We start from the raw sequence: 20,368 nt of genomic DNA, 5'->3' as shown, positions 1-20,368 counted from the left end.
TAAACATTTGATCGATATTTCCAAAATTGAATTTTGATATTTTAAATGTGGTAATTAAGTCTACACGTTGTCAGCGAAGTTCAAAAGCAGTTAGTTTAGCCATATTACATATTTCTGCAAATGGAAGTCTTCTCGGTCCCAAAGAAATTCGAGCGGCTTTTTTATTGAACATTTTAAAACAAACTTTTGTCTTGAACCAAATCAGGATACCACGTTGCTCCAGCGTATTTAAGAATAGGTCTTACGTAAAGATTGGAAAGCTTACAGCACGACTGCATTTAAACTTTCAAAAAACACTTCCGAATAAGATATAGTCTAGAGTTCGCACGTTTACAAATAGAAGTAATATGGTCGGACCAAGTTAGGCTGCTATTTATGATAACACCAAAGTTGTTATACAAGAACACAGAATCTGGTCATTAATTTTATAATTAGTAAATAAATCGTTATAATAAATATTTGTTTACTTATAGTTATTTAGTCTTTTTTGCATAAAAATTAAATTTGATATGAAATCCACGATTTTCGTAGGCAGGTACCCGGGTAAACGGTTGGCCTATACATCTGTAAGCTTATACATCTAAGGAGAATTAGTCAAATCATGGGAATTTGGAAGATTATTAGTGAATTATTTGTTAGAAAAAAATGTATGTCAATGGGTACCAGGGTACCCGGTTGGCAATATAAGGGTTAAAAATATGATTATTTATCTGCAATTTTATATAAGAAAATAGATGTTTTTTTAATAATAAGTGGATTAATATTGTATAATTGGTTCTTGACTTTTGGTCAATATAGTTTGGGCAGTCAAAAAAATATTATCAAAGCTTCCAGTAAATTTATTAATACAAAACCCGATTCCTATCCTTAAAAATACTTGAGAAAGAGACCACCTTCAGTCAGATTTTCAAAATGAGTATAATATCTTGTTAGTACCTATTAAAATGAAATAATTTCTGATTTTTAGTAAACTTGCATGCATGATAAAGTATTACATTATTTTGTTCTTAATTTCTTTCAATATAGACCCTAAATTCTCTTTATAATTAATAATATTTTCTAAAAGCATTGAAGAAGTACTCGTATTTCGGTTTATCGACCTGTAAAGTTTTTTGTCTTGGCGTATGGATATTAACAATATGTAAAAGTTAAAAGAGAAAGCGATTACTCACCCGGTCAAGACGACAAAGAAATCCATGATGTTCCAGACGTTCCTTAGATAGGAACCCCTGTGAAGCACAAACCCGAGAGCCAGAATTTTTAAAGAAGCTTCAACACAAAAGATACCGAGAAAATAATTTTCTGTTTTTTCCTGAAAAATAAAGGTTGATTATCAAATAAAATAATTTTGGATATTATGGATATTATCAAAATTCTTATTACTAGTATATCTAGGGTACTATAATAAAATAAATATCTAACAAACTACATTTACTAATCATATACAAATTTTTCCCGGTCTTATATCTTGCTAAGGTCCAAAAATACTGACAAAGTGTTCTATTTTTAACAAAACTTAACATTATTTGCGTTCTTAATACAAAAATGGTAATTAACTTGGTTTATTTAGTTATTGCCTCCTTTCTATGAGTGTAATGATGCTAACTATACTCTTTTATGTGTCCATAACTGGCTGGACAACACTTTTTGGATGGCATGTAATCTCATAAAATTATTTAGTCTTACTAACGTTATTATATCATTTTTTATTCGTTCTATATATCTCAGATTTGTTTTTCCTCTTGTTCTTTTTCCTATTGGCACTTTTGCTTATTTTTTTTTGATATTTTGCCTTCTTTCATTCATTCCTTATGTCCCATCAACGCTGGCGTTCTATTTTTTAATAAATGTTATGATATTCTGATCCTGGTACATTTTATTAAGTTCAAAGTTGTATCTTCTTCGCTAAATATCATTTTATATGTATATGTATTTATGTCGCAAGATTTTTGTTTCACATGTGGCTAATAATTTTTCCCCACTATTCTAGAGTGTCCAGGTTTCTAAACCATATGTTGCAGTGGTTTTATTCTTGATTTATTTGAATTTTTTTAAATTTATTCATGTTTTATGTTGTTAAGCGTTTAGAGAATGCACGTGAAACTCAAAAAGATTATAATACCTAAAAATAAACCAACATTTGATTATCTAAAATTAAGAAAAAGAGAAATACATCAAAAAGTGATTCAACAAGTCAACTCAAATCTAACAGAAGTAGGAGAAGAAATTTTAACCAGAATCTTAACCTTAATCTTAATCAAAAGATGTCAATAAAAAGTGGAGCAATATTCAAAAGGCATTACTAAAGTCTGCAGAAAAAAATTTAAAGCCTAAATAGACAAATAAAAAACAGAAGTGGATGACTTCAGAATTTCTAGCATTAATGGAAGAGAGGAGAAAAGTCAAAGGGAGAAATGAGCTAAAATACAAGAACTACGAAGTAAAATTAAAGTAGAGATAAAAAAGGCCAAGGAAAAGTGGTTTACAGATCAATGCATAGAAATAAAAGAGTATGACAGAAAATACGACAGCCTTAATATGCATAAAAAAATAAAAGAACTAACAAATACCAAAAAGCGAGCACACTATGGGATACTCAAAGATGATAATGGTAAACTCATTGCAGACAACAAAGATAAACTAAGATTTTAGCAAGAATACATAATGAAACTTTTCGACGATGATAGAACGATACACGAAGAACCACAGGAACAAACAGGACCGAAAATAATAATGTGCGATTTAGAACTGGCAAGTAGAAATACAAAGACCGCAAAATCAGTAGGCCCAGATCAGATATCAACTGAGCTAATGAAATGCATTGACGAAGAAACACTGCATATACTTTTAGATCTGTTCAACAACGTTTATACCACAGAACAATTTCCCTAATAAGCCACACACTTAAGATATTTCTCAAACTAATACATGTAAAACTATACATAAAAATATATATAAAATTAAATAAAAGAAAATATAGATGACACCCAGTTTGGATTCAGATGAGGACTAGGAACGAGAGAGGCTCTGTTCGCTTTTAACGTTCTCGCGCAAAGACGACTAGATATGAACCAGGATCTCTATGTCTGCTTTATAGATTATCAAGAGGCTTTTGATAGAGTACGACATCAGAACCTCGTAAAACTGTTAAAAGAACAGAAGATGGATAGTCGAGATATACGGGTTATTGTCAATCTGTACTGGAATCATAAAGAAAAAGAGAAGGTTAGAATCGAAAATGTCGATAGAGAAACTATAGAAATCAAAAGAGGTGTTAGACAGGGTTGCGTGCTGTCCCCATTGTTATTCAATCTGAACAGCGAAGCTATTTTTAAGGAAGCAAGGATCAGAGGAACAACAGAGTATATCAATAAACGGAAAAATCTTGAACAACATAAGATTCGCAGACAATACCGCTGTTTTTGCAGACAGTCTAGAAGCACTGCAACACTTAGTAAATAGTTAACATCAAGTCAGTATAAAATATGGACTACAAATGAACGTTAAGTTAAGTGCATGATTATTTCTAAGCAACATACAGTAGGAAGGCTATATATCGAGGGAAAACAAGTAGAAAGAGTGAATACCTACTAATATCTGGGAACTTGGGTAAATGAAAACAATGATCAAGGTAGAGAAATAAGGACACGCATTGAAATTGCAAGACAAGCATTTATAAAAATGAAAACAATGTTTGTTAATCGAGACCTTCCTCTGAAGCTGAGGATAAGAGCCTTAAAATGCTACCTGTTCTCGACTTTGTTGTATGAAATGGAAAGCGGGACAATACAAGTAGATAATATAAAGAAGTTGGAATCATTTGAGATGTGGTGCTATAGAAAGATTTTGAAAATACCATGGACCCAACAAATTATAAATGCAGAAGTGATAAGAAGGCTACAAAAGGATTGAGAGGTCATAAAGCACATCAAAACAAGAAAGTTGGAATATTTACGCCACATTACCAGAGGTCTGAAATATGAGATATTAAGGCTTATAATGCAAGGTCAAGGGTAAAAGATCCATAGGAAGACGAAGAATTCCCTGTCTAAGAAACCTAAGAGAGTGGTATATTTGCAGCTCAGTAGATCTTTTCAAAGCAGCCGCCAATAAGGTACGGATAGCTGTGATGATAGTCAACCTCCGATAGGAGAAGGAACTACAAGAAGAAGAAGTTTAGAGAAAAAAGAGAAGACATTTTTTGTATTAAATTGAACGAGAAATTCAAAAATGAATTTTAATTTGAAAGATCTCAGTGGTGTACCATGTTTTTCTTTTAAAAAATTCTGACCATTTCCCGTATTCGCCCCAATGATGAATTTAAAATTCTTAGTTGTATGTCAAAAAATCCGTTATAACTACCTCTTAAAACGTACCAAATTTTATTTGCATATATCAACGGATTTTTATGCTATATATTAGCATTTGCTGACATCGTGTTGTGATTATTTTTTCATTCAGAATTATCCCCTAAAGTTTTTCGCTTTCACTTATTTTCTAACACCCTGTATAACTGTCTTATTTTTTCTTTATTTGCCTACCGTCTTATCTTTGTTTCCTCTTCATTTATATCTATTTGTATCTAATCGGTCTATTGTTTTTATTCAACATACCGATTGAACCAATAAATGTGTACGATAAATAATGTAATGGATTGTGTGAATATAAGAATAAATTTATACTTACAAGTTTTTGCGCCAACATGGTTTTGTCGTGAAAGGGCAGATGCTCCTCCAATGCTAATACAACACAGTTAGCTATGATTGTCAAAAGCACAGCATATTCAAAAGGATTAAACATAATATTAAGGAAAATACTAATGTGTGTATGTAATAAATATAATTTTTTTATTTCTTATGAAAATAAATTCAATTTTTCGTTTAAATATCATTTCTGAAATAGACCAAGAGTTGCGAAATAAATTGTTTATTTGACATTTCCCGATTGAAATTCATTTTTAAAATAAAATTTTTATTTATTTTAAAGTATAAGATAAACTTTATTTATAAATTTACTCTAATTTCCATTGTCGTGCATACCAAGAACAACTTTATTAAAGAATAGTTTATGTAATTATATTAAATAAACTTGTGTGTTCGGTCAAATTTGTGACTGCGGATTACCGTATTCATTCGCCTAATTACGTATAATCAACCAAGAATATCTGTCAAACTTGCATGTTATTAGACAAGCCAAGTAAGTGATCTATACTACTGGTTAATAAATCGATTAAACTTGGTATTTTACTTTTAATATCGGAACAGGCAACAACATGATAAAAGATTTTACAAACCGACTGTAACATAATTGATTTGGTTTATTTAAGTATAAACCATAACAAATATTTTGTTATAATTATTTCGATGTTCGTATATTTAAAAAACCTTCACGTTACAATGCCCATTCTACCGAATTTTAGAGACAACTCTATCAAATTTACTTATATTTACTACCATTTTAAAAACTGTTTGAAGAAGCAATATTGGAAAGATAGATAGATAAAAATAGATATAAAAGAAATGAAAGAAATATTAATGAAACATGCAGTCGTGTGGGAGAGAACAATAAACAACAAGGATAAAAAGAAAATTTTAATTTACCGTACTGTAGTAAAGAGCATAATCATGTGTAGTTGCGAAGTATGGCTTTTAAAAGAACGGATATAAGAGATGTAACAGCCCCAGAGATGGACTACTGGAGACAAGCAACTGGAAAATCAAGACGAAAACGGATCACAAATAAAAAAATTGGGCAAATTATGAAGGTAAAACATGACATTACAGACGAAATTCGAACCCAACAATTAATATGATATGGGCATATATAAAAAATAACTAATCACAAACGCAAAGAAAGTATTAGAATGGAATTATAGAAAACGAGAAAAACCACGGAAAAGTTGAAAAAAAGGCGTTTAAAAGAGAGTGGGCTGGAAGATGAGATGTGGAAAAATAGAGATAAATGGAGATTAGGAATCGCAAGCCAGTATAAAATAGAAGGTACTCTTGAAACTCCAGATAAAAGGTTTGCGCAAAGAACAAGCAAAGCGCCTCGAAATACATTAGTCTGAGTTAAGTTATAGTATTAGGATGGAGATTAGGGTGAGGATACAAGCTAAAAAAAATCAAAAAATTACGTTATGAGAAAAGCGACATGGAACATCAAACATTGAAAAACAGATCCCAAGATATATTAAACTTAGAACTAAGATTAATACTTAATATAATTAAGTAGTTTGGGTGGAGGTTGGCATGGGGTTAGCGTAGTGATCGGCGCAGGGATTGGAGCGGGCTTTTGGCGATAACATTTCTGACAGTAGGATTTTGATTGGCGGGTGGTGATGGTGTTGACCTAGAGGTGAAATTGAATCGGAATTGCGAACAGAAATGAAATTTTCATAAATATTTTGGATTCTACGATTTGTTTGGCCTATATAAGATAGGAAGCAGTCAGCACAAGGAATTTCATAAACTTCGTGTTTGTTTTTGTTGGGGCGCAAATATTGTCTTTATTCCTCTTGATTTAAGAATTTCTCGGTTTTGTCAGTGACAATCTTTGACACATTTGATGTAAGGAAGAAAAGCTTTCGTATGATAAGACTCTGAGTCTTTGGGTTAAGATTCAGTGAAAGATTGATGCTCCACTTGAAGCTTTTTTCTCGGTAACCCTTTTGGATGAAGGCTTGTTTTAAACTAGAGAGATCATCGGGTCTACTTGCATCATCGCAAAGGCGTATTTATTTGAAGATAAGGGTATTGATGACTGAATAATAATTTGTGAAGGTGAATGATGAGAGTTGACATGCAAGTAATGATAGGTATGGGTAGGTTTTCGATAAACAGAGTAATGAAAACCATGGGATTGGTTTTTCTTCATTATAATGTTGAGAAACGGTAGGAATGAATCAGTGTTTACCTAAACCGTGAACTGGATACTAGGATGTATACCATTCAGATGATCTTAAAAAGACACCAAAGCACCCCTGCCATGGGGCCAAAATGTACATATTGTCAATATATCGTAGCCAACATGTGGGTTTGAACATTGATGTGGATAGTGCTAGGGTCTCGAAGAGTCTTCCATAAAGATATTCGCAATTACTGGAGATAGTGGGGAGCCCATTGGGGCACCATTTATTTGTCTGTAGAATTGATTTTGTAAGATGAAATAAGTGTTGGAGATACAATGTTTAATGAGAGATAAGTGATCTTGCTGGATACTGTATTTAGTTTTTAGAACGTTTAGAGTTTGTTGTTTTTTTCAGATAGGTTGTTGGATTACTAGGAATTGTCTGTAGTCTGGAGATGTAAGAAAAAGTGTTTAGACACTAGATTTTAGTTTAGAGGATTACTAGATTTGTATTGAACTGAAGTTCAGGGCTTTTTCATCGGATTGGCTAATGTTCGGAGTAGAAGGCTTTGAGCTTCTAAAAACTCTAGCGATGTATTGTCTAGTTATTTCGGCATCTTCGGAATATAAACTGGTAAACTATTTATGTCTGTAGCATTAATATTCTTTCTGTAATTTAGTTTACACACCAACACAATCAAGAAGATGGTAGATAGTCAGTCATACTTTCAAAGAACGACACAAGTAAGTATAAAGCAGTATTTTGAATATTTTTGTGTAAGGACTCAATCGTTGTATAGGTAAAACAAACACTCCTGACCATGGAGCTGCGCGAAGGTGGAGTCAAATTCACGTAAAGGCAGAAAGGTTCTATTGTAAGTGGAATTATACAGTGCACAGTACAATGCGTTTTGCATGGAAGTGGGGACTAAACCAAATTTCGTCTACTGCGCCGTGGTCAGGAGTGCTTGCACTATCTCTAAAATATTTACAAATTCTATACTTATCTTACAACACGATAAAAACATATTTAAAGAAAAATAATATTAAATTTTTCTAATAATTTCATCGTACACTAATATGTAATAATAAAAAAACATAGTAAAAAAAATATAATGTTGATATAATAAAGTATGTAAAGGATATGGCCACTCGATGATGAAGCGCGTATATCTGCGAATGGGGTTTTCCTCTGAAAAAAGAAAAAGTGAGGAGGGCCCCTGTCCAGATCCAGCTGCGCTGGCACCTCCCATTCTATCACCTGTTCCTCTGGCGGCCCCCGCCTTCTGCCACTGCACCGCCTGAGCCGACAAAGCCTCTTCCGCGGTGGCCAACCTGAAATCAAAAAAGTATTCATTATCTATTGAGATAATTAGGTTTAATATTATAAGAAATGCAATCAATTTGACTGAAATAAGCCACAGAAAAAATAATTATTTACAAAATGAGAAATTTTGTAGATAGAAAAAAATATATTCATACTACAGTCAAAGCTGTGTAAAATGCAGCTGTAAATTAATGTTGCAGTTTAGATTTTTTTATATAATATGCAGGTAGTCACTAAAATTTAGCATATACAGTAGACTCCCTCTATAACGAGAAGTGAAATGACAGACTAATTACCTCGTTATAAGCCTATCTCGTTATATCAGACAATAATAATACTGTGCATATATATGAATCTGTAGTTTTCTAAACCATTAACTTCCTATAGTGAAGCCATTCGGAGCAATATAAGATGCTAATAAATATGTTTGAATGGCGTTTTTGAAAAAAAGTTATTTACTTTTATTGTCAATGAAATATATTGAAACATAAAAGAGTTGTTTACTTTTATTATCAATGATATACGTTAAAATAAAAAATCTGTACTTATATTTTTTTCCAACTACATAATGTATAAAGCGTATTTTCAAGGATATCATAAACTATTGCTTCTGAAATTTTAAGAACTCATGTCATTTTTAACTGCTTTAAATGGTCCAGTATCATTCCCTCATATTTTCTAAAGATGTGAAACAGTTGTATTTATTCATTGTAAAGAAGTTTATTGCGGGCTGCAGTTAAGTTTATTGAGGGTCTGTTTGAAAAGGTATTTATTTATAGCCACGACCCGACCAAAAACGTAAAAAACACGTTTTTGGATCTTATTTTTTGTCGTTATAACCAAATTTGCCTCGCTATAGACGGTTATAGTTCAATAGAAATTTCACGGGATATCTAATGTATCTCGTTATAAGCGAAACCTCGTAATAACCGTGTTCGTTATAGAGGGAGTATACTGTATTTATACCATTACTGAATAGAAACGTTATTTGAGAACCGCAATCGACAGATTAAGTATTATACATTTCACTACCTCCGTTTGCTATCTGCTCTCTAAACATTTCTGTTCTTCCTATTTTGAATCGGTTTGTATAGAATAGAAAACATTTCGGATTTAATTCCGCTATTAGTATTATTAAAGTACTTAAAATCGCATTGAAATGGTGTTTCTCACGATTTTTCAACCAGCTCGTTGTTCATAGGACTTTATAAAGAATAAATATTAGTTTTAAATGCATCAGTTTTACCGAGTTTGTTTGTTAGTAAACTGGATAGGTGATTACCATGATACAAACTTGTAGATTTTATGGTGTTTTTGTAATATTTAAGTTGATTTGTAGGCTTTGTAGTGTGAAAGAATTATAACTAAGCATATTCTGAACTCTATGCTATTTTGGAAGTGATAGTGGTTTTTCGGTATACCTACTTTGTATGGACAATATTTTGGTATTTTAGAAGTTATAAATAACGTATATTTAATTATTATTAACTCAAAGCCTTAATTACTAAGCTGTACTTTTGCAGGTTAATGAATTAACAGAAATAAAGTCAGGAGTAGATAATATATTTACCAAAAGACAGCTAAAAAGATTACAAAGGCGAACTATATGGACTACTGAGGAAGTCTCCAAGGCATTGATATATATGCAGCTAGACCCAAAGCATATAAATTATTGCTGAAAAAAGGTTATTCATATCCTGCTGTTTCAACCTTCGCTTATGGACTAAAAAAGTGAACATTTTTTCAGGTATAATAATAATCAAAAATTTTAAAAAACGAATCTAAAAAAACTTTGATGAAATGAAGGTTAGGTCTAAGTAAACCTCCAGAAGAATTGGTAGCAAAAATGCATAAGCTTAATATTATATTTAATAATGTCAATGGGTCTGAACTTCAGTTAAAGCGCTGATTTATAAAACAAACACTCCTGACCATGGAGCTGCGCGAAGGCGGAGTCAAATTCACGTAAAGGCAGAAAGGTTCTATTGTAAGTGGAATTAGACAGTGCACAGTACAATGCGTTTCGCATGGAAGTGGGGACTAAACCAAATTTCGTCTACTGCGCCGTGGTCAGGAGTGCTTGCACTATCTCTACCTATAATATTTCAGTCAGCGGTTAAAGTCAGGGAAAAATTATTTACACTGATTGACTTATCTGAGAAAATTGAATGTGACTAAAAATCAAACATCTGTTCTTCCGATCTCAAATGTATTAAGGAATTAAGAAATTAAACCTAGCACTTAAAGAACATATGAGAAATAAGAGAAAATTAAAGAAAATTGTAACCTTGTTTTCTATTTGTTTTGCGATTTTATTGCAGATAATTCATGAACAATTATTTTCTTCTGTTTACGTGCAACTAGATGATGGCTTGATCCCTCCTTGACACTGGCGCCAAATAAGACATGCCGATCAAAAGCTGGCCCGTAAAATTTACAAAGGTTACAAAATACAAAAAAAAAGCTTTAAATAAAACGCAGATTTAATTTTGTTTACCGTATTATTTATTAATTTTTTTCAATTAACATAATAAAACACCTATATTAAAATAATTCCGAAATAGTTCAATAGAAACTCTATTTATCTATTAAAATGACTTTTTATTGACAACTAAAATTTAATTGTGTTCCGAGCGCCTATGTTCTTACGGGAAATATTTAAAATCACTCTCATTGTGACGTCATGTGCGAACTCTTCCCAATTTCGCACTCGGAAGTATCATACCTGTTATCCTTTGTATCATGGGTGATTACTGTTAAAACATTCTTAAATTATAAAAACACATAAGTTGTGTTCCATATTTTTGATGAACTTGGTCCAATAGTCTCTTTTTAAGATTCTTGTGTTAGATTTGATGTTGTTTCTTATATGTTTGTATTGCTGGTAGGTGTTATTTGTTTATTGTTAAAGTATTAAAGTCGTATAGTATTCCTCTTCTCGTATGCCAAATATTTGATTTTGGTCAATCATGACTTTAAAATTGTTGTTGTGTTAAAATTTATTTTCCTGAATCGTATACTATCTTTTCTAACTTGTATTATGTTAGATTTATTTCTGCTCTCTTCTCGTTTACATTTTCTCTACCTATTACTAGTATACTACTTCTCAGTATATTTGGCTGTTTCTATGAAAAAGTTCAAACGCTTTCCCTGAAAACCTGACGTGCTGGAAAAAAACTAAGCTGTGTGTTAAAAAGATATGTGTTTATGTAATGGGTGAGATTATTTGTGTTTATATTTCTAGTTTTCTTAGACTCTAATTATAACAAACTATCTTTTATCTATGACATAAAAACCTATCTGTAGTTGGCAACAGTTTACTGCATTGCTTTACAATTTTCGTTGATTAACATTTGCATTACACAAACAAAAACAGAATGCAAAACAACGTCATCGACCTACTGTTTATGATAATACAGAGATATATGGAGATTGCATAAAATATGAAGCTTTGAAAAACCGTGGGCGTATTACGTAGTCCGGTGAATAAATATCCGGCAGGCCTATTTAATTTACGATGCAGAGTAAGTTTCAATGTATACCAGACAAGATAACTTTGGAAATAAAGTAAAGGTAAAATAAAAATGTTTTTAAAGTAGTTTTGTAAAAAAACAACATAGATTTTATCAGAAAAATATAAAAACCTTTATTTGAAGAACAATACCAACCTAATATTAATATTGGTGGCTATACTGTATAATACCTATTATAGTAGGATCATTTTAGCCTGTCGCATAAGTAATAAAAGTGTCTGTTCAGATTTGCCTCAGGTAGTCAGCGGTTCTCAAATTAAAAATGTACGGTTTTCTTAATTTGATAATACGACATTAATGATTTTTTTAATAAAATAACTTTGTATTATGTTTTATAATAATTGAATAATGTAAATTGATAAACATTGAGTATGAAATATACAGGGTCATTCACGCAACATGTTGGTTAAAAGTTTTCAAAGTTCTGGTCGTCACTGGTTTCTGCAAACTTGGAATAATGGGTTATGCAAAGCATTCTTCATTTTTTAAATATTTGCATTCTTCTAACACTTCCGGTTGTACCGGAAGTCGCCATTAAGTTTCTTATTTTAAATAGAAACTGTGCTTTTTGTTATTTTTTTTAGAATTTACGTAAAATTCTGGATCGATTTTTATTGGGATACCATGCTCGAAAAAATAGCCGTTTTTGAGATATTTAAAGTTTTTGAAAAATTTTTCATATTACACAGGCAACTTCAAAAATTAATATTGTGGTTAATATTTATGCTGAAAAAACAAAAATTCTTTTTCAGCGTGTACTAAACTCTATGTTTATTTAAGCATAAAAAAATTTGCCAATGTTAATACTGGGTGTTCAAAATTTTGTATTATATTTTTATTTTTATATATTTTATAAATATATCTATAAAAATATATATCTCTATAAAACAAAGTCTTATTCCTACTTCCCACACACCTTCCCAAACCCACCGAGGTAGGTTGTCCTCCTGTGGTACAACCAGCCCCGGCTTTCCTCAGCCCCCTGGTCTTTGAAAATTTTTTTTTCAGTATGCTCAATACATTTCCGCCATTGTTCGTCATTGACTTGGCTTAGTGCATCTTGCCAGAGTTGTAAAACGCTGGCTTCGTCGGTGGTCTTACATGCATGTTTATCATAGTAGTTTTTAGTAATGCCCCACACCAATTCAATTGGATTGTACTGGCAGTGATATGGTGGTAGTCTTAGGACCTCATGACCATATTTTAGTGTCATTTGGTTAAACGACAAATTTTTTCTCAGTTATGTGTTCTTTGCACTTATTTAATAATCCAGCTTTTAAAATTAGATGTTCGTGTTCTATATTTTTCTCCGACAGCCACTTTCTTAGGTCTTCTTTTTTCCAGCTGCTTGTGGGAAACTTTTCCTCCTCTCTGGTGTTATACGAAGCATTGTCTAAGACTATTAATGACGGATTTTCCAGATTTTTTAATAAATTTTCCTCAAACCAATGTTCAAAAATATCGGCGTCCATATTTCCGTCGTAATCATCAGTTTTTTTTTGTCGAAGAAAATATGAGACTAGCATTGGGTATAAAACCTTCCGTATTTCCTGCATGCAATATAATATATCTTTTGCCATTACTCGCACTAGTACTCGAATAGCATTTGGTAGAATCATCTTGCCAGGATGATTTATTATTATTTCCTTTCGCAAAAATCCATGTTTCGTCAAGAAACAAGAAACACAAATTGTCTGGCAAATTCGGAATTCTTGTTTTTTAAATACTTTCTTATAAATTTCCACCTTTTTCCAACAACATTGGACAGCTCGCACAACACTTTACGATTATTGGTTTTTTTGTATCTAAAACTCATAGCTTTTAATACTTTTGATAAACTGGTCAAACCCATATCACAAAGTTCTCTGTCCTTTATTTTTTGAATAAGTGTCTTTCTTGTAACATGTTCTTTTGCTTTGTACTTTTGTTTTATTTTCCTTACTTAATTCCTCCTCACTCATTTTGCGAACTCTTTGCAAGGTCCGTTCTGAAATTCCACGAGCTGCACTTGTCCTTTTTTGAACTGCCAGTACTAATGTAATTGGTCCCATGTTGATTTTTTCTAAAGTAAAATAATTTTCCACTTTCAACACAATTCGACGCTCACTAGGAGATAAAAACTTATATTTAGGTGTTCTATCGTTTTCTTGTACGTTATCCATTGTCAGTATTGAAAACCGGCGATCGTTGAATACTAATAGCGAGATTTTTCGGAGCTCTCTGAATATATACACGAGGGGGCGGGGCCTCGATGGCAGTGCGCGTCGGTCATTGGCCGATGAGTCTGGTCAATGGAGAGCCTCTACTCCGCAGACTGTTTACTATTTTTGCAAAACCAGTTATGCGACCGCAAGGAATGGATGCACTCCTCGAGACAATTTTATTTAAAATAAAATTATAAAAATTTTTTCAATAAATTATCATCACAAAGCATTTAATTTGCGTTCTTTCGCGATTTATAAAAAAATTGTTTTGGTAGCGCTGAGTTATCTTCAAGTACTACAGCCGACCAGTAGGAGATTCGGTACCACAAAGCAGGTAGAAAAGGGAAAGCATAACAGAGTGGCTGTAACTAGAGTTATAAATTATTTTTCGGGCGTTAATCCGAAATACGACAGGGTAAAACGACTTCACTTTATACCTATTGTTAACTATTACAAATATTTGGGTATTGTGTTAGACAAACAATTATTATGGTCTAAACATATACACTCCCTACATGTAAGATATGAGAAAGGGGTGAATGCAATTAAAGTTATATTTAAAAAATGAGGAACTGACGTAAACACCTCGCTCTTGTTTTACAAAGCTTATATAATAATTTTACAAAGCTTCTAAAATAAACTAATCATCGATCTATAAATAATGTTAAAGTAAAATCCGTCTTAAGAGAAGGCGCTAGCAATGATATACATGTGTGAAAAAAAATTATCTGACTATATGGCATTAAGACAACGCAACGAACTGAAAAAAGTATTATATAGACTTGTATGTTCGAGAGAATAGCATGTAGCCACATGTCTATGATAGACCCGTAAGCACTATGGGCAGTCTTGTCTGTACATTGTTGCCGAAAGAAAGTTTGTGTTTTAGATGGCCTGGGAAAATATTTCAACGATGTGATTACAAGATTTAAAAGCAGGTTCATATCTTTGTTTAAATCAACAGTTTCTTTAATATCAATTCATAAAAAATAACATAACAAATTCTTAACGGCATAAATTAAAACTGAAAATTGATTTGAGCTAGATTACATACTGCAGTTTCACGCTGTTCCCTTTCTTCATTAATTGCACGAGCTGTTTGATTTTCATCTTTATCGCTACTTGTTCATTTTCTACAATTCTTGACACAACCAGTTTTTTTAATTTGAAAATAATATTGTGAATTGTAGATTTTGTTGGTACAGGGCCTTTGAATGAATACGAAAACCTACCGATTATGTTGTCGGCACTACTTCCAGAATAATGCCACTTAATAATTTGAGTTTTATGTTCAGTTGTAAAGGTTGCCATTTTTGTAAGTTGAAATATCAATTTATTCTGTTTTTTTTGCGAATAAAATCAGAAATAAAACCAATAAATATTTATTACTAATAAAAAAATAAACGTATATTTGACGGTTCCGTTATCAAAACTGAATGTCACTTTGACAAAACTAGAATTCAATCTAATGGGTGTTAAAAACAAGCTCGTATGTCGGTACTAATTTCATACTATATTCGGTCTCTCTGTTAGCAGAGTAACCTCATACTATTATTTTCGTACTAATTATGCATCCTATTTGCAGTTTTGAGATTACCACAACTGTCTACATTTACACAGATGGGTCTAAAAGTTAAACAAGTCACTATTGGTAAATGAAGCATCCGAGGACAATGCCATTAGGTTTATCAACCTAGCTACTTCGCTTAACATAATCATTATCAGTACGTTTTCAGCGTGGCCATGATAGGCCATGTTCTTGTAGATTCTAGACACCAGTCAGACATAGTAAAAGTGCTTACTAGGAGAGGAGTCAAGACAGACTTGGAACTACCTTGTGGAAAGTAAAATAAAAGCTAGAATGTCCAACGCTAAAAAAGGAAAAGAATCCAAAAATAAAAGATATAAAATAGAGGAATTAGAAGATAACAGGAAAAATGCAAAATATATGAGTACAATGAACAGAAAATTAAAAAATAGACAAAAGTATGAAGATAATCATGTTGTCTCTTTATGCGGCGGATGTACCGACGGTTCAGTACCTACTAATTTTGCTCTCTCGTGACTACTAAGTATTTTTCAAAACCATTGGAACGATAATTTTCAAGATAATTAGAACAAGACTGTAATAAATTAACAACATTATTAAAATCCATTGAATTGGCCCGTAAAGCCGTAAAGCCTTGTATAGAAAAGATTTTTTGTTTCAAGCATTAGGTTCGTTTATTATAGATATGTCTTTTTGAAAATATTATATATGTTGTTTTATTCGAGCAAAATCTGAAACCGGTACTTTGGGACCAATTTACTTGTTTATTTAAGTGTTCTTGTAATGTCGACGCCATACGATTAACTTTCTTGGGGTTAATGTAAATAATTAGGTCATCAGCATAATAGTCTTGCCTGAACAGGTTTCGAAATGATTTTTATTATATCGTTTATTGCTAATAAAAATAGAGTAGGACTGATAATCGATCCTTGTGAGATTACGTTTTGTTGTTCTCTAAGATAGGATATAGCACCGTTAGCTTGGACTTAAAATAATATTTTAGTTAAAAAATTGTTTATGTAGCCCAAAATATATCTTTGATATCCCATTTTTTTTTAGAATATTTAATATACGGTGTTTCTATACTGAATCAAATGCTTTAATTAAGTCAAAGTAAATTACCATACATTTTTGTTGACTATTTTTTCCATAAGTTTACATGAAGAAAATATCATTGATATGAGACGATATGATTCTGATTGTAATTTTGATTTCATATTCGTTTCATATTCTTGTTATTGTTCATATTCTTGTTCATATTGTTTATAACCATTGGTACCACTTTTTAAGATGGGAGACCTACATAATCGTATTCAGCAAAAAATTTTACATAAAATAGAATAGTTTTCAACGATTCACCCTTCCATGTAAGAAAGAAACACCCTACAGAGAGATATCCAGTTGCCGAACTGTTATTTCATATAGTACAAAGTGAAAATGGATTTAATGATAGCCAAACATCAAGATAAAGAAGACAGTTAAAGAAGAAGATGATCTATGTTTGTGTAGATAGTAAAGTAATTATCTCTATATCTTAAGTATACTATCACAGCTTTTATGAACAAACTCAACATATTGTTAGCCGTACTTTACGATGGGACTGGTTGTAAATCAAAATATTCAAATTTGAAAATTAATTTGTAAAAAAATTGTTTATAACCATTGGTACCACTTTTTGAGATGGGAGACCTACTTATTCGTATTCGGCAAAAACTTTTACATAAGAGAGAATAATTTTCAACGATCCACCCTTCCATGTAAGGAAGAAACACCCTACATAACTATTATTTCGTATAGTTAAATACAAAGTAATAAGTGCTATAATGATAGCCAAACATCAAGATGCAGAAGACACTTGAAGAAGATGATCTATGTTTGTGTAGATAGTAAATAATTATGATTATCATATAATGACGGTATTAGATTTTTGTTTTGAACGTATCAGCGGTTGTCGCTGCCCTGTATCAAAACAAAAATCTAATACCGTCATTATGTTTTATTACTTACTTCGTTTGTAGTACCAGAAACTGAATTCACTACGAATTTTGACCAGGATGAACGGCATGTGGAATGCAATTTTAGATTCCCTTGCCGAGTAATTTATCCAGCTGTTTGTTTCGCAAATTTTAGGAAACACAGTGGTAAAAATTTGAATTCTGTTTCGCTAGGTAGAAATCGTTTGATTTCTCTTTTTGTTAATTATCTTTATATCTGAAGTATACTGTTACGATAAATATTGACGCATAATGTCTAAACTGTAAACATCCTTTCTCATTCAAGTCTTTTCTGGATCATACACCAGCCGGCAGAAACCCCAGGTAATAACCGACGGGTCTCCTACGATTCGAAGTTTCCAGAAGAAAGTCGAATGAAAAACCAGTCTGGGTGACCTTCTCGTCTGTTCGAAGGGAATCGCCGGAATTCTAGTCTAACGGTTGTTTAGTATAAATATAGAGGAACCTTTAATTTAAGTGACAGTTAGTTTTGAATATGAAGTCGAGTTTTTAGTCCGAAATAAATATTGTAAGTAAATGATATTAAAGATTATTATGAATAAATTAAAGTAGTTGTGTTCTAGTTCTTAGTGAAAAGTGTAAAACTGTAATAAATATATAAAGATTCTAATAAACTTGTAAGTGTTATAAATGTAGAACCTTTGATAATAAATAAAGACAATAAATTAGACTAATAAAAATATTACAATACTATCACAGCTTTTATAAACAAACTTAACAAAAAATATTTCAGTATATTTTTTAAGTTGGCTAATTTATTGATTATAGTTTTATAAAATTGGATTTTTATACTTATATTTTATACGCCTGCACACTCATTCCTATCGATTTTGTTACAAATAAGATAAGATAAGTGACATATGCTAGTGCAGTAACGACAATAAAAATAATTGATTTAAAGGAATTATTGAAAATATTACATCAGTGATGTTGTAGATAAACAGATAAATTGGTAACGGCACCATTTACGCTTATTACTTTCATAAATATGCAGACTGTGTGTTACATAATTTTTATAAATCAACTTCATTAGACAAACTAATAGTAATTTGATATTATTTGCGATAATAGCACCTTCTATAAAACTTCAAATTTAAAATTTCTTTTTGTTGTAAACAACTATTTTACTTATTTGTTGTAGTGCTCATTAGCAATATGAATACTGTTTGTTGTTATCAATACACAGGTTTATCTGCAACTACACTAATGAAAGTACGTGTCCTGTTTCAATCGAAGAAGTGTAAATTTAAAAACAATCATTAACTTCATTATTAAGTTGTAAAAAAGTTTTGTTTTTTGGTGAATCGGATGGCTTATTACAAATAAATAATGCAACACGAAGAGTGGGGGTCAGAATTTGACTCATTAAAATCGACACGTACCGACTTAACTCGTTCGGTTAACATCGTATGTATCAATTTCCATAGCAACCCACTGAAACGAATAACAACGGAGAGAGATGATCGATTTCTTATATCGAAATCCCTGAGAAATCGATATTTGACTGGTGCTTATCTCAAAGAAGAGCTTAGAGAGGTCCGAGGTGTGATTATCAGTGTTTGGACAGTCAGAAGGAGACTGAAGGCAGCCAACCTAACACCAAAAAGGGCAGCTAAGGGTTCCAAGGTAACTGCAGCCTAGAAGCAAAGACGATTAGAATTTGCTCGCGAACATCTGGATTGGGACGACTATCATTGTATTCAGGAATTATTCTCCGACGAAAGTAGAATCTATTACATGGCAACGACAAGAGGCGTCGAGTCTATAGAAGGCCAGAAGTTCGATTTGCACAACATTGAATACGAGAAATTGTGTCATATGGAGGGGGTTCTTTTATGTTTTGGGCAGTCATTTCCATGGATGGAAAAACTGAGTTGGTTTTCGTGCCTGGTTGAGGACGTGGAGGAGGCTTAACGACGAATCGTTACATCAGAGACATTTTGGAGAAACATGTGGTTCCATACGCGGGATTTATTAGTGATGCCTTTATTTTAATTCACGATAATGCACGATGCCATACCGCACGGTTCACCACCACCTCGCTGACTGAAATCGGTATACCCACAATAAAATGGCCTGCGTTAAGCCCGGACATAAATGCAATAGAGAATGTTTGGCATGAGCATAAACGAAGTGTCCGGGATAGAAATCATGCACCAAGGAGCATAATGGAATTAAGAGCTGGGCTTAATGATGGATTTGAAGCAATGCCATCAATGCCTTAAGAATGTATTCATCCGATCCATGCTAAATCGATTGACAAGTATAATTAGGAGTAGGGGTGGTAATATCAAATACTGAAAAATAAAGAAATTAATTTTGTAATTATTGATTGCTTTGTTCATAACGTCTTTCTTGCGTTAGTTCCAAAGAATATTTAGGAAACTCTGTTTGTATTGCATATGGTTTTTATAATGCGTCATCTAAATAATGCGATAGCAGTTTTTGTAAGCAAAGTGTGTTTTACTATTGAGTAAAATGATTGTTTGCACCTAACATCTTTTTATTTTCATACGTCTTACATTGAAAAAGAAGGTGTAATCTCAAATATCGCTGTTGAGTTAATTGTTTTGCACCAGCGTAGATACAGAAGATACAATTTAAGTACCATACAATGCGCCCTTTACCGTTGTGTATCGACAAAAGGGAAATAAATATGTCTATATACCATTACAGAAGAAGTTTTTCCTAGAGAATGCAATGACACTTAGAATTTGGTTTAGTCTATATATATATATATATATATATATATATATATATATATATATATATATATATACATATAAATATATATACATATATATATATATATATATATATATATATATATATATATATATATATATATATATATATATATATGAGGAGCTTTTTTACAAAACTGCATAAAT

The 20,368-nt window shown here is 31.9% G+C and overlaps 1 protein-coding gene across 25 annotated transcripts in view; it reads right to left on the bottom strand.

Annotated features, from left to right (window-relative positions):
• Positions 1-20,368, bottom strand: part of cac (calcium voltage-gated channel subunit cacophony) — a 405,056-nt gene that overhangs the window by 350,588 nt on the left and 34,100 nt on the right. For 24 of the 25 annotated variants that reach the window (XM_072539658.1, XM_072539662.1, XM_072539808.1 and 21 more), the window contains exons 2-4: positions 7,996-8,184; positions 4,687-4,792; positions 1,173-1,312 (exon numbers count right to left, since the gene is read on the bottom strand). In XM_072539658.1, coding sequence (XP_072395759.1) covers positions 1,173-1,312; positions 4,687-4,792; positions 7,996-8,102 — 353 coding nt within the window. In that variant the 5' untranslated portion in view covers positions 8,103-8,184. Of the gene's footprint in view, positions 1-1,172; positions 1,313-4,686; positions 4,793-7,995; positions 8,185-20,368 lie in introns of those variants that run through there. The other variant, XM_072539816.1, reaches the window with a different exon arrangement.

This window comes from Diabrotica undecimpunctata, chromosome 1, assembly GCF_040954645.1.
Source record: "Diabrotica undecimpunctata isolate CICGRU chromosome 1, icDiaUnde3, whole genome shotgun sequence".
NCBI lineage: Eukaryota > Metazoa > Arthropoda > Insecta > Coleoptera > Chrysomelidae > Diabrotica > Diabrotica undecimpunctata.
This window is presented reverse-complemented; position numbering and strand designations above follow the sequence as displayed.